Source organism: Orussus abietinus, unplaced genomic scaffold (genome assembly GCF_000612105.2).
Source record: "Orussus abietinus isolate OABI.00-Male unplaced genomic scaffold, Oabi_2.0 scaffold91, whole genome shotgun sequence".
Lineage (NCBI taxonomy): Eukaryota > Metazoa > Arthropoda > Insecta > Hymenoptera > Orussidae > Orussus > Orussus abietinus.
The window spans coordinates 141728-155827 of NW_019394308.1; the positions used below are offsets into that span (position 1 = coordinate 141728).

The window sequence follows — 14100 nt, forward strand, 5'->3', positions numbered from 1 at the left end:
TTCGGAGATTCATCCCGTGTCATAAATAGAAGATCGATGAAAATAGTACCTGGAGTTCCACTTCAACTTCATCGGTGCCACTGTCATTTTTGGCAGTGACCGTGTAAGTTCCGGTGTCGGAACGTTGGAGTTTGCTGAGGACGAACGTAGTGTGGTACTCCTCGTTTTCGATCTTCAAGCGGTCCACTGACTTCAGGACCAGATTTTTGTGTTTCCAGGTGACAATTGGAGGTGGCTCGCCCTTAATGTCAGCCTCCATTCGCAGCATTTGTCCGACACGCATGACCTTCTTCTGCAGGTTCTTCCGGTCGATGTGAGGAGCCACTAATAACGCACGAACCATCATCAGTATCCGCAATTCATCTCACTTATTTGGACTCTTTTATTAATAATGGTCTACTCACGGAAACGTGGTTTCGCTACGACACTTCTTGAAGTGTCGCTAGGTTCTCCAGGACCAGCTCTGTTTACCGCAACAATTCGGAACTCGTATTCGTGGCCTTCTTCGATACCATCGACCACTTTGGCAACTGTACGATCCCCGGGGACCCTGGCGACATCGATCCATTGTCTTCCTTCTTTGTCTCGCATTTGGACGATGTATCTTTCGATCGGAGCACCTCCGTCGTCTCTGGGAGGAGTCCATTCCAAATCAACGAAATCTTTGTCCCAGTTCTTGAGCTCGGGACGTCCAGGCTTGCCGGGCTCATCTGTTGAGAATGTCACATTTCTGTCATATGCTAAATGAGTGCCAGTCGGATTCTACAAAAGTTTACATGGGCAAAAAGTCGGAGTCTATCACATGCGACGAAAGTGGAACTTTTAAGTCAAAGAGAAGTATTATCAATTATTTTTAACTATCCTTTCATGTAGGTAACACCCCACGTGTTCGGTTGTTTTAGCCATAACGATATTAACGCGCAATGATGAATGAAAATGGTAATTAATTGTAAAAAAAAAAAAGAACAAGTGTTTCATCTCTTTTGGTATGCTTCTCTTCTTTAACGTGCAAACTTAATAAATTTCGTGTCATGAGTTTGATTTAAAATATCATACCGAATGGATTTTTGGCGATGATGGACTTGTCGGCTTCCAGCTCTTCGGATTCCCCTTCTTTGTTCACCGCCTTCACCCGGAATTTGTATGGCTTGCCTTCCAGAAGTCCGGTGATGTTGGCTTCCGGTTCCGTGGACCTTCCACAAGGTATCCATTGCCCCGACAAAGGATCTAATTTCTCAATCTCGTAATACTCTACCGGGGTACCGCCGTCGTCCTCTGGCTTCTTCCACTTCAGTTTACATCCGTGCTTGGTGACGTCCGACACTTCGAGAGGACCCTGAAGAGAAGCAGAAGAATTGCAAGATAAAGTGTACTATCAATCGTAGCTCGCAATTAAACATAGATATCGATTTTGAAGCCTCACCTTAGGTTTGCTCGGTTTGCCCAGAATCGTGATATCGACCTCGGCGGTATCTTCGCCGACCTCGTTCTTCGCCTTGATCTTGTAAGTTCCCGAGTGGGCTCGCTTCGCCTTCAGAATCAAGAACTTCGTGTTGTAGTCGATGCTATCGATGCGAATTATCTCGTCGGATGATAATTCCTTGTCCTTGAAGAACCATTGCACCGTTGGAGGAGGTTCACCGATGATGTTCACATCCAAGCTCACCGTCAAGCCGACCTTGACAGTCACGGGTTGCAGATTGGTTCGGTCGATGTACGGTTTCACTGTAGACCATACATCCAAGAATTAATTAAACGTACTTACAATTAGTACTTTTTCATCATCATGAAATACTTACACCATCGAGCCTTAGCGGTGTGGGGGTTGGTGGCTTCGCTGGGTTCACCAGGACCAGCTTTGTTCACGGCTCGTACCCGGAACTGGTACTGGTTACCTTCTTCCAACTTTTGGACCACTCCGGTACAAGCGGGTCCATCGGTTTGCACAGCCTTGACAAAGCTCTTGCCGAATTTGTCTTTCATTTCAATGATGTACCCTGTAATCGGGGCGCCGCCATCTCTTATGGGAGGCTCCCACTTCAGCTTCACCATGTTCTCCGACCAGTCGACTATCTCCGGGAGACCCGGGGCGGCAGGGACGTCTGTTTAAAATGTTTATACAACGATTATGGATCAGATGGACGTCTATTAAAAATGTTTACACAACGATTATGGATAAGCCATCGCAAGTGGGTCCGTGAAAATGAATTTCGAGTTTCAAACTTTCGTTTGTACGTGTGTCCTAACTCGAATTGCAATTGGGCCGATTATGATCACATTTTTACATATATCTTTCTTCTGGTTCTGCAATGGACGTAGACTTGAATTCGTTACTCCATTGTATCGGAAACTTATTGACGCACAAAAGCGTAAGTTAATTTCTTAATCTCCGTCGTTATGTACCGGTAGTGGGTACGGAGTAAAGAAAATTGTACTATAAAAAGTATTGTTTACTACCAGTGCAATTGAAATCATAAGAAAACGTTACAAAACGGTTCTGAGGAACGCTAGACTTCAAAGGAAGTGATGTATAAAAATGAAAAAAATGTTTATACCGTAGGGATTCTTGGCCACAATGGCGGTGTCGGTCTGCAGCGGCTCGGATTCGCCCTCTTCGTTGACAGCCTTCACTCGGAATTCGTACTTCTTTCCAGGTTCCAAACCCGTGATAGTGTGTTCGGTTTTCTCGGGGTCAACAATTCCGGCTGGGACCCAACGACCTGTTGTGACATCCATTTTTTCAACGATGTAGCTCGTCAATGGCAAGCCACCGTCGTCTTTGGGTTTGCTCCATTTCAATTTGCAGCCCTCCTTGTGCACGTCGCTCACTTCGAGAGGTCCTTCGGGCTTGCCAGGTTTGTCTGAACAGTTGAATATTAATAAGTACCTACTTGTGCACAACCCAACAGAATGAATCCTGTGATCCTTAGGCAAGATCGCTCACCAAGCACGATGATCTCAACGTCGGCCTCGTCCTGGCCAGAGTCGTTCACGGCCTTGATCGTGTATTTCCCGGTCATCTTGCGAGACGTGTTCGTCAGCTGAATCTTCGTCAGGTAGTCCTCGTTGTCGATTTTAACATTGGCACCGGTCTCGAGGACTTTACCGGCGAAACTCCACGTGGTGGTTGGAGGTGGTTCTCCCTTCACGTCCACGTCGAGCTTCACCAGCTGACCTGCCCTGACTTTCACGGTCTGCAGCTTGTCGCGATTAATGTGCGGCTTAACTGTAGGGAAATAAAGTTAGGTCCTTGTTTTTCCAAAATATTGATATGCTTTTGGTTACTTTTTTTAATTCACTTACGGAAGCGGGCCTTTGCGACGTGCGGTTTGGTTGGTTCGCTGGGCTCGGAGGGTCCAGCTTTGTTAACGGCACGGACGCGGAATTGATACGTGCAGCCTTCCTTGAGCCCTGGAACTCGGGCTTTCGGCTGAGGGGAATCCGTAACCAAAGCTTCCTCCCAGTGAGTTTGGAATTTCTCCTTCTTCTCGATTATGTAGCCGGTTATGGGAGCTCCGCCGTTGTCCTTTGGCGGCTGCCATTTCAAGTCGACGCGATCGACGTCCCAGTCTTCGAGTTCCGGAGTGCCTGGCTTGCCAGCCACGTCTGAAAGGGAAATTAAGATTAGATATACCTACGCGTTGAATTAACCTTTAACGTTACCCAAAGTGTTAAGAAAATGAATATTAAATATACTTATTTCATTTATACTTGGATATTTTGCGAAAGGTTTTTAGTTAAGAGATCTCCATGTATGTTTTCAATTCAATTTTTCGTTCCGGTGCTATTCACCTCTTTCCCAAAACCTATTTATATTTACTCTTCTATCGTTTTGATATATAATATTGATGTAACGAAATGTACCATAAGGATTCTTGGCCACGATAGGAACGTCCGTTTGAAGAGGTTCGGACTCTCCTTCCTCGTTAATGGCCTTGACCCTGAAGTCGTACTCGTGGCCTTCTTGGAGTCCCTTAACGTCTATCTCGAGCTCGTTTGTTCGTCCCACGGGAACCCATCGACCAGTGGACTTATCCAACTTCTCAACCTGGTACCCGGTGATCGGTCTTCCACCATCGTCTTCTGGCTTTTCCCATTTCAGCTTGCAACTGTTCTTCGTAATATCGCTGACCTTAAGCGGGGCCGTGGGTTTGCTTGGTACAGCTGTTGAACACGTAATTAAATAATTATACAAGGCACAATTAGATTATTCAAACGTTTCTATGATATCTAATGGTGCGAATCGGTTCCTCACAGAGCACGGTGACTTCTACTTCGGCTTCATCCTGGCCATGTGGATTCACAGCCAAGATCTTCCAAAGTCCGCTGTTCTTCCTGATGGAGTCGGTCACGCTGATTTTGGTGTTATAGTCGACATTGACTATTTCGATGTTTCCACCTGTCTTGACCTCGGTTTTTCCGATGAACCATGTGATCTCTGGCGGTGGTTCACCTCGGACATCCACATCGTACTTAATCGGCTTTCCAGCGCGCACGATAATTGGCTTCAGGTTCGTTCGATCGATTCTGGGCTTCACTGCGAACCGAAAAAAAATGAATTTAAATACCATCGATCAATAAGGACCTCCAAAGTTTTGTCGATCACATTGTCTCTCGTTACTTACGTGCTTTGTGTTTACAGATCTGCATTTTCGAGGCATCCGAAGGTACCGAAGGTCCAGCCTTGTTCACGGCGATTACCCTGAATTGATACTCTCCTCTTTCCTTCAGGCCTGCGACTTTACCCTCCAGCTGATTTCCAGGGACTTCTATTGCTTTCTCCCAATCGGGTTTGTATTTATCCTTCTTTTCGATTATGTACTTCTCTATCGGAGCTCCTCCATCGTGCTCGGGTGCGGTCCATTTCAGACTTACGGACTCGTTGTCGTAATCCGTGATCTCTGGGGTACCAGGCTTCAAGGGCTCGTCTGCAGGGATTGTCGCACCAATAAGTGACTCGATAATTACCAACTGTTATTAATTAATTGAGTATACATCTTAAAGAATTATTTACCAAATGGATTCTTAGCGATGATTCCGCGTTCGCTCTCGAGAGGCTCGGAGTCGCCTTCGTCGTTGATGGCTGTAACGCGGAACTTGTACTCGCTTCCTGGATTAAGTCCTGTAACTTCTAATTCGGTGTTGGGAGCGTTTCCGGGCACTTTGCCCACGCGAACCCACTTTCCAGTCTTGGTGTCCATTTTCTCAATCTCGTATTCCTTGATGGGGCAGCCGCCGTCATCCTCTGGCTTTTCCCATTTGACTTTGGCACTTGTTGCTGTGATGTCGGACACTTCGAGGGGACCTTTGGGTGGGCTTGGTTTCCCTAAAATTTCAGAAGATTGTTAATAACTCCTGTCGGTGATCTGTGGAATTATCGACGGGCATTTTTCCCGGAAAGTTCAAGTTCTGGAACGTCATTTGGATAATTGTTTTCTGAAATGGGCACTTACCGAGAACGGTAAGTTCGACGGATTCTTCGTCTTTGCCGTTGCAGTTCTCCGCTATTAGGGTATACTTTCCGGTGTCCTTTCTCATGGCGTTTACTATGCTGAAGTCTGTGTGATAATCGATATTCTCGATCTTAATTCTATCCGTGGATGACAACGGGATGGTGTCCTTCCAGACCCATTTGATCTCTGGAGGAGGTTCTCCGGTTATGTCTACAGACCACTTGTGCGTACGTCCGGACTTGATGACAATAGACTTAAAGTTCGTCCGATCAATCCTGGGTTTAACTGCGAATATGGAAAAAATAATTACATACATTTAATCTCTAAATGAAAGATATCTCAACCAGACAAAGTTTAATGTATTCGATGTGTCGTATGATAAATTAGAATTCATCTATACCCTTTTTGGTGGTAATGCCGTTTTGAATATTCAAATGGCAACATTAGCGTCACGTTGCCGACATTTATAAGGTTTATATTAAAGACATAAGAATAGAAATTTGGATCTTCCTGACTTACGATTCTTGTGCTTGCACAAATGATTGTCGGTAGGTTCGCTAGGCTCGGAAAGTCCAGCTTTGTTGACAGCTCGAACGCGGAATTGATAAATCATTTTTTCCTTGAGGCCTTCGACCTTTCCCTCCGGAGTCGCATCGGTGGTTTTCGAGACCTCGACCCAATCCGCAGAAAATTTGTCCTTCATTTCGATGACATAGTGGCTAATGGGTCTGCCACCATCGTTCTCCGGTTTAGCCCATTTCAGGGACACGCTGACATTGTCGTAATCGAAAATCTCCGGTTTACCAGGCTTGCCAGGTTCGTCTATTTACAGAAACATTTGGATTAGTAAAAAAAAAAAAGTGTAGTAGAAATGATAATATACTTCGGTCAGACTTCAGTCCGAGGTCTACATCCAGGTCCGTGATGAGGACACACATTTTATTTCGAGTAGCTATGTACTCGTGTTTGTTCTTAAGATGTCTTTATATCAATTTGATGAAATATATAATATTACCGTAAGGATTTTTGGCGACTATGCCCTCTTCGGTCTCCAAAGGTTCCGACTCTCCTTCCTTATTAACGGCCTTAACGCGGAATTTATACTTCTTCTTGGGAGTAAGCCCTTGGAAGGTAAACGTATTTTTGTCTGGACCAACTTCTCCAGCTGGTATCCAGCGTCCGGTGTCCATATCCATTTTTTCCAGGACATATCCGGTAATAGCGGAACCTCCGTCGTCTTCTGGTCTGCCCCATTTCACGGTCACGTGGTCCGAGCGGACTTCTTCGGCCTTTAGAGGTCCAAGCGGAATGGAAGGCTTGTCTAAAAGTAATTAATTTCATTATATATGACGTTCGTTAAATGTTAATCATACTGAAAATCGTTATTAACATCTTTGGTATCCAGACATTGGGTAAAGAAGCACTGAACCTACCGAGGACAACAACATCGGCGATGCTCTCGCAAGTGCCGGATCCGTTTGTCAAAACGAGCTTATACTTTCCAGAATCTGGTCTGGTGGTCTTTCTGACGGTCAGGACGGTATTGCGCTCGTATTTGTCGATGGTGAGCCTTTCCGCTGAATCTTGAACCAGTTCTTTACCACTGAGGAACCAATGGACTTCTGGTTCTGGTTCACCGCCGTACTTGATGTCGTACTTGATGACCTGTCCTTTCTTGACGACCAGGTTCGTTAATTGCTCTCCAATGATGAAAGGCTTCACGAAGCGAGATTTGGCAATGATCGGTTTGGTTGCGTCCGAAGGTTCTCCAGGTCCCGCCTTGTTGACAGCTCGAATACGGAATTCGTATTGAGTGCCTTCTTTTAGGCCGTCGATAGTCGCACCGGTGACGTCCCCTTCGATTTCTTTTCCTTTGACCCACTCCTTGCCGAATTTCTCCTTGTACTCGATGATGTATCCTGTGATCGGTGCTCCACCGTCGTCTTCGGGCTTGACCCAGGTCAGGTCCGCGTGGTCCTTGTCCCAGTCGACGACCTCGACGTTGCTAGGTTTCCCGGGTTCGTCTGAAGATAATTATTGTTTAATATTAGAGAGGTTGGCTCCTAATAAGAATGTAATTACAGACTAGATTTCACGACTTCGAATCAATAAGAATATATTGAAAGGTGATGCTGGACGAGGGATCAAGAATTTACCCCAAGGATCTTTCGCCAGGATGGGCTTGGCGAAGAGTGCGGGCTCGCTGGAGCCGAGCTTATTGACAGCTCGTATCCTGAACTTGTACTCTTTCTTAGCAACGAGATCCTCCACCTTGTAGACGCATTTTTCTCCTGGCATCACCTCGCCAACACTGTCCCATTGGGATTTCAAACTCAAATCCAATCGTTCGACGACGTATTTGGTGATTGGCGAGCCACCGTCATCCTTTGATGGCTTGAACTTCACCACGCAAGAATTCTGGAAGACGTCGGTAACGTCGACATCTTGAGGTGGAGATGGAACATCTAGCGACAAAAATGAAAAATTGATATCCTTCAAAGCATTTAAGCATACAAGAATTGCAATTGTTTAATACTTTGCAGCCCACTGGCAGCACGAAACCGTCACGCGAATTTTGACGTTTCAGTTTATTGTTGCGGTGTAAAAACTTTTATTGTATGATTCAAACGAATCGACAACAAGTATATTAATGGAAGATTTTACATTGTTATTCATTTATCATGGACCGCAAAGTGTTAACTTATGAAAAATAGTAATTAGTATTTATTACACCTATTCTTTTAGAGAAAATTTCAAATATGAAATTATCAAGAATTGCCCCTTATACTTGGTAAATGAAAATCTGTATAATTATGAATATATATAAATATACATAATTATGTATAATTGTGCAGAAAGTCAAATCGTACCCTGCATGACAATGTTGACGTCTGCGACTTCTTCGCCCTGAGCATTGCCAATTTTCAGTTGATAAATGCCGGACAGGTCACGTTGTGGTTTCTTGATCTTAAATGTGATCTTATCCTCGCCCACGACGACTTCGACATCCTTCAATGGCAGAGCCTTACCATCCTTCAATAACTTGGCTTCTACCTGACTCTGCTTGGTGCCCTCGACTGAAGAAATACCAATTATAAATATTAAAAAATGGAAAATCTGCCGTTCCTATATTTCTCTACATTCTGCCGTAAAAAACGTACTTTTGAAGGGAATAACAAATACGATCGGAGAACTGCAAGGTCCTTCAACCTTGTCTGGTATCTCGGCAATAGGCTTGCTCTCTCCCTTTTTAACTGTTAACTTGCAGGAGCTGTTAAGTTCTCCACTTTCGCAAGTAATCTCCCCATCGTCCGACATTTCCAGGCGGTTAAAGACCAGCTGATGTTTACCACCGCCGAGATTTTTTATTTCAATCCTGTCATTTGTTTCGATAGGTTTCCCGTTGAAGAACCAATTTGCAGGAGCCGTTTGATCTTGAAGCTCGACGTCCAGGACCAACTTTTCTCTTTCCACCGCGACGGTATCTTTCAGCTTCTTGTTGAAGCGGTTCAAGTCTGAAAGACAGTCCGATCAGTATCATTATTCTTATCTTCAACTAATGCTCCATTTTTACTCACAGCTTATCACTAGTTCGGCTTCTGTCTTGTCGGCGTTGCTCACGCAAGAGAAGAGGCCAGCATCTGTGACTTTTGCATCCTTGATGATCAGCTTCCTCTTGCGACCATCCTCCTTAATTTGTATTCTGACGTACAGACATTGGATAATTAATTAGGGTTCCTACTATTCTAAGCGTGCATTTTCATATGAACGTCTTAAATTGTCTTCTACCACTCTAGAGTTTGAATGGCAAACTTGAATATATAAGGACTTGGGGTCCCATTATTTTTGTTTAAAGCAAGTACCTTTTATCTGGCATTATTTCTTGATCTCCTTTGTACCATTTAACATCGCCAGCTTCATCGTCAAGTTCGCACAGCAACGTGATAGTCTCCTTTTCAACTTGTTGTTGGTGTTTCAGGACCTTGACAAACTTGTAAGGATACTCTGAAATGAATTATTGTATATATACCTCAACGTTGGCATTGCTGGTCCAATTGTTTAAATCTAAAGTTCAAACTAACCGACTATAGTAAGGACCGTGTCCGTTTTCTCAGTTTGTTTGTTGATCTTGCACGTGTATTCGCCACTGTCGTCAAAGGTGGCGCATTTAATAGTAAGTCGGCATACTCCAGATATATCCTTAGATATACTGTACACGTCACCATCCTAAAAGAAATATCGCAATAAAATTATGTCAAAATACTTGCCCTCGATGTATTTAAAACAAAATATATCTCTATTTTATGTACCGGCCATTGAACAGTTATGGAATCAAAAAGTTTCAGTCGGTTAAAGCAAGGAGTAACGTTTTATAATTTATTAACTGTATTTGGAGATAAACTTTACCTCCAATTTGGTTTTTCCTTTGTACCAGGATACTTGAGCCAAATTCGAGGAAACCGTACATTCCATGTAGGCCTCGTGTTTTGCAAATCCACTCGATTTCTTCGAGAGGGGCTTTGTAAAAGTGTACGACGGATCAGGCTCTGAAAATGTCGACATTAATTATTAATATAATCATCTTGAAATTCAAAATATGCTATTAAGTAAAAAGGTATAGATAAATCGGATATTCATCAGAATATAGATCGACTTGGCACATGATTTACATTATTGTTTACGATTTTCCTTTAATCACTTACCGTCCACATTGAGGATTGCAGTGCTAGAGACTCCACTGATATCAATGGTGTATTTTCCAGTGTCTTCAACTTTTGGATTGAGAATAATGAGCTGGTAGGAGTCGTCTTCGTTCTTGAACTTGTACTTGGCCGATGCGAAGAGTTCCTACAATTAAAGGTCCCATGTACTCATCTTGTTAAATTAAATTCCAGAAATACATTCTATTCGTCTAGCAACTTAAGTATCAAGAATCTTTCGCAATATTACTTTATTATCATTAGTGATAGATATCTTAAAAATCTTATAGATAACAGAAAGCTAGAAGGAACGTTACTCACGTCTTTGCGGAAGAACCATTTCGGCTTGCAATTTGGCTTCGAGAAGTTCGCATCAAAGACAACTTTCTTGTCTTTGCCCTCCTTGGCGTATTGGTCAACCAAAGGTTTCAAGAAGGACTCCGGTTTCTATTTCCGTGTAGAAAGCGGGAAAAGAAAGGAAAAGGAAAAACACAATTAGTGGCAATACGGAAGGGACGTTCCCTTGTCGGATTCTCTCGAGAATCGAGGAACATGTCCAAGAGTCTTTTCTTGGAGACTTTAACGCCTGGAATTCCGGAAAATTCAGGTGCGTCAAGCAATTTTCTGCAGGGGTCATTTTTTATGGGGGAGAAAATCGCCATGGTGGGTGCTAAGAGTCGGCCAGGGCTGAGAATAAGGGGGAAATTGCTATAAAGTTACCCCCAGAATCGTGTCGTGTAGTGTGCAGAAAGAAGTGTGTGTTACAGTGTGATTCGCGAGTACAATAAATGTTTTTAAAAAATGTTAAAGTTTGGGTAGTCAGTGAAAATCAGTGAAGATACTTTGCCTTTTCAGCCAGTCTCAAGTTACGTCACAAAATACTTCCTACATGAGGTGAGAATTTCGTGGTAAATGGGATACCAACAATGACACGTTGAAGATTATAGAAATGCTATTAAAATAACTCGACCATGGAATGATTGAATTATTGCTACAGAAAATGGTGTACAAATTGTGAAATAATGTTTGTAACTCTGAAATGTCGAAAATGTTGCATGGAATTAAAAGGCATTAATCTACGACATCGTTATTTAAAAGTTCTTGTCTAAATTCCTTCATTAAGTATACACATGGCGATAAACGAATTATTTTCTAAGTAAAAGTAAAATCCCATTCCTCCTTTCTGCAGTCATTAATTCCTAAATATAGATTGATAAATTGAGATTAGCGAAAATTGGGCTGATCTCAATTTATGCGATTTTAACGATCAATGAGATCTATGAAAGGTAACGGTGACGGTAATAGTACTTCAAAATCTGACGTCCATTGTTACTTTAAAAAACCCCCTGCACGTTACACTTGATTACCGCGATAGCACTGTCATTACTAAAATATTTTACAGAATTCAGAAAATGAAAGTCTTGTAACAATTGACACCCTGGAAATGCAAAGCCCGCGTTAAGGATCCAAGTAGGAAATATCGCATAAATTTAACTTTCCGATCTAGTAGGTAAGGTGTCATGGAGTAAAGTCTCCAAAGATCGAAACATCGGTAAAGCACCAAAAGGATTCTAGCGATTTCGTGAACACCGCCGAGAAGCTGGAAATCCACACATACACAATCGCAGGTCTGGCCCGCGCATTGCGAAAGCGTAAATGTCTCTGTCAAGGACAAGCAGGATAAAAAAAGACAATCAAATAGGCGGGGACCATGCGTCATGGACGTCGTTGATGATCTCCCAGACTTCGAGTAGATTCTTTCAGGGGTTTTCGTTCATTGTCGGGACGAGAACTATGTCGACAATGCACCGAAATCTGGAGTCCTGGCCAGAAGCTGGACACACACTCGAAAATCCCTCGATACAAAGCAGGGAAAAATGTCAAATCGGCCAACGGGGACCATGCCATTTCTTTGACGATTCGACCTCGACGGTCTCGAAAGGAAAACCACGTCGGAGGCATCGTTGCAGTTTGATCGCGAGGAAAAACTCTTGCGAGAAAGCTGTGAGGGTCCAAAGCAGGGCGAGACGGTCTCCCATTCAAAGTCAAATCCAAAATCCAAGGCCCGTTTTATTTTCTCTTTTTATTTTCACGTAGAATACGTTTTTCTCGAAGATACGGGGCCCCCTCACCCTAGTAGCATAGAATAATTTCTAAATATTTCTTTCTAATCTTTGCTAAATATCTCAAGCGACAGATTTTTTAAGATTGCTGGTAGATTTCCTGAAAATCTCAATGACATATTTAGTTTTAATAATTTATAAACATATGGAGAAATTGTATTTTTTAACTCGTCAACATAATAAAAATACATTTTTTACTTTACGACTATTTTCGGACACTTCATTTGGTATGGAAAAACACGAGAAATTATTGTAATATTTTCGTCCCGCTATTTCATTATGGGAGCAAAACGTGTGATTTTGATTTTAAATACTTTTAAAACGTTTATAATGTATTCGGCAGATAATATTTAAAAAAAAATACTCGTATTAAAATGAAACGAAATGTTTTGTATATCTGGTAGAAAAATATTATGAAAACACATGGAGCTAAAATTATATAAATATTATAGAGATAATATTCTAAAGTAAACGTTCTACAAATATTTCAAATGTCTGGTAAATATTTACAAAATGTACGATATTCGTTAAATATTCAGAAAATATTGGACAAATATTTTGTAAATATTATAGAGATAATATTCTAAAGTAAACGTTCTACAAATATTTCAAATGTCTGGTAAATATTTACAAAATGTACGATATTCGTTAAATATTCAGAAAATATTGGACAAATATTTTGTGCTACTAGGGTAAATGGAGGCACGAAAACGTGTCACGATAGCTGGTAATTGCTTGCCTAATCACAGCAAGGAAATAAACGATAGACGAGAATTTAGAGAGCAAAACTCTGAATTCGCGTTAAAGAAATAAAATTTGAACAATTTCGAAATATGACAAAATGGCGCTTCTGGACAATTTTGCAGGATTTTCCATGTATAGATACTCTTGAAAGCAATTTATCTCTCGGAGTTATTCTCAGAAGAATATCTTTTTTAAAGCAATTACTTGATGTTCCGCGCCGCACTGTGTGTGACGTCCGACGCGTTCAGTGAGACTTCTCTGAAGCGTCCACGTCTAATGTCGGCGTTTCGCAATCGTGTACCTCTAATATTGCCATAAGAGCTACCGTTTCAATTAAGTTAAGTTAAAGTTGAGTTAAAGAAATAAAATTTGAGAAATTTCAAAATATGACAAAATGGCGCTTCTGGACAATTTTGCAGGATTTTCCATGTAGGTACTCTTAAAAGCAATTTATCTCTCGGGGTTATTCTCAGAAGAATATCTTTTTTAAAGCAATTACCGATTACAATGACTTGACGTTCCGCGCCGCACTGTGTGTGACGCCCGACGCGTTCAGTGAGACTGCCCTGAAACGTCCACGTCTAATGTCGGCGTTTCGCAATCGTGTTCCTCTAATATCGCCATAAGAGCTATTTAATGACGTATTCTACGTAAATTTTGCGGTTCCGTCGATGATATTAAACCCTGCCGATTATTTTTTCGGCGCTGCCTTTGACGACGTCTCGTGTAGGCAGAGAGAAACGAAGCATCTCGCAGAGGAGGCCGGGTTTTGCTTAAGGCTTCTTTCGAACGAACGTCTAAGATGTGAGCGAACCTTCTCTTTGGCCCGTACCACTAGTTTTGGCCAGTCGTCGATTAACTCCTGCAAACTCGGCCTGCGCTGGATGTCGAAGACGTCCTACATGCCCGACACACACACGAGACAATGTGGTTAATGGGACCACACGTGGTCCCGATTTTAACAACCCGAATTGTACCGACTGGCCCACGTGTTCGCCGTTTTTCGAGCTGTCTTTTTCGCCTTTTTTTTACTCAACGCCGGGAAAATGCCCGCGGAAAGAATACCGGAAGTCTAGAGTC

At 42.5% G+C, this 14100-nt stretch overlaps 1 protein-coding gene across 4 annotated transcripts in view; it reads right to left on the bottom strand.

Annotated features, from left to right (window-relative positions):
- The window catches only part of LOC105704472 (twitchin), a 106869-nt gene that overhangs the window by 30259 nt on the left and 62510 nt on the right, over window positions 1-14100 (bottom strand). For all 4 annotated transcript variants that reach the window (XM_012433699.1, XM_012433698.1, XM_012433697.1 and 1 more), the window contains 25 exons: window positions 10475-10600; window positions 10157-10301; window positions 9861-10000; window positions 9536-9680; window positions 9317-9458; window positions 9032-9156; window positions 8615-8968; window positions 8324-8530; window positions 7610-7918; window positions 6887-7477; window positions 6469-6774; window positions 5973-6275; window positions 5454-5738; window positions 5015-5326; window positions 4626-4928; window positions 4256-4537; window positions 3865-4164; window positions 3304-3606; window positions 2945-3226; window positions 2556-2861; window positions 1800-2102; window positions 1424-1725; window positions 1057-1336; window positions 405-710; window positions 50-324 (listed from right to left, as the gene is read on the bottom strand). In XM_012433699.1, coding sequence (XP_012289122.1) covers window positions 50-324; window positions 405-710; window positions 1057-1336; window positions 1424-1725; window positions 1800-2102; window positions 2556-2861; window positions 2945-3226; window positions 3304-3606; window positions 3865-4164; window positions 4256-4537; window positions 4626-4928; window positions 5015-5326; window positions 5454-5738; window positions 5973-6275; window positions 6469-6774; window positions 6887-7477; window positions 7610-7918; window positions 8324-8530; window positions 8615-8968; window positions 9032-9156; window positions 9317-9458; window positions 9536-9680; window positions 9861-10000; window positions 10157-10301; window positions 10475-10600 — 6732 coding nt within the window. The remainder of the gene's footprint in view (window positions 1-49; window positions 325-404; window positions 711-1056; window positions 1337-1423; window positions 1726-1799; window positions 2103-2555; window positions 2862-2944; window positions 3227-3303; window positions 3607-3864; window positions 4165-4255; window positions 4538-4625; window positions 4929-5014; window positions 5327-5453; window positions 5739-5972; window positions 6276-6468; window positions 6775-6886; window positions 7478-7609; window positions 7919-8323; window positions 8531-8614; window positions 8969-9031; window positions 9157-9316; window positions 9459-9535; window positions 9681-9860; window positions 10001-10156; window positions 10302-10474; window positions 10601-14100) is intronic.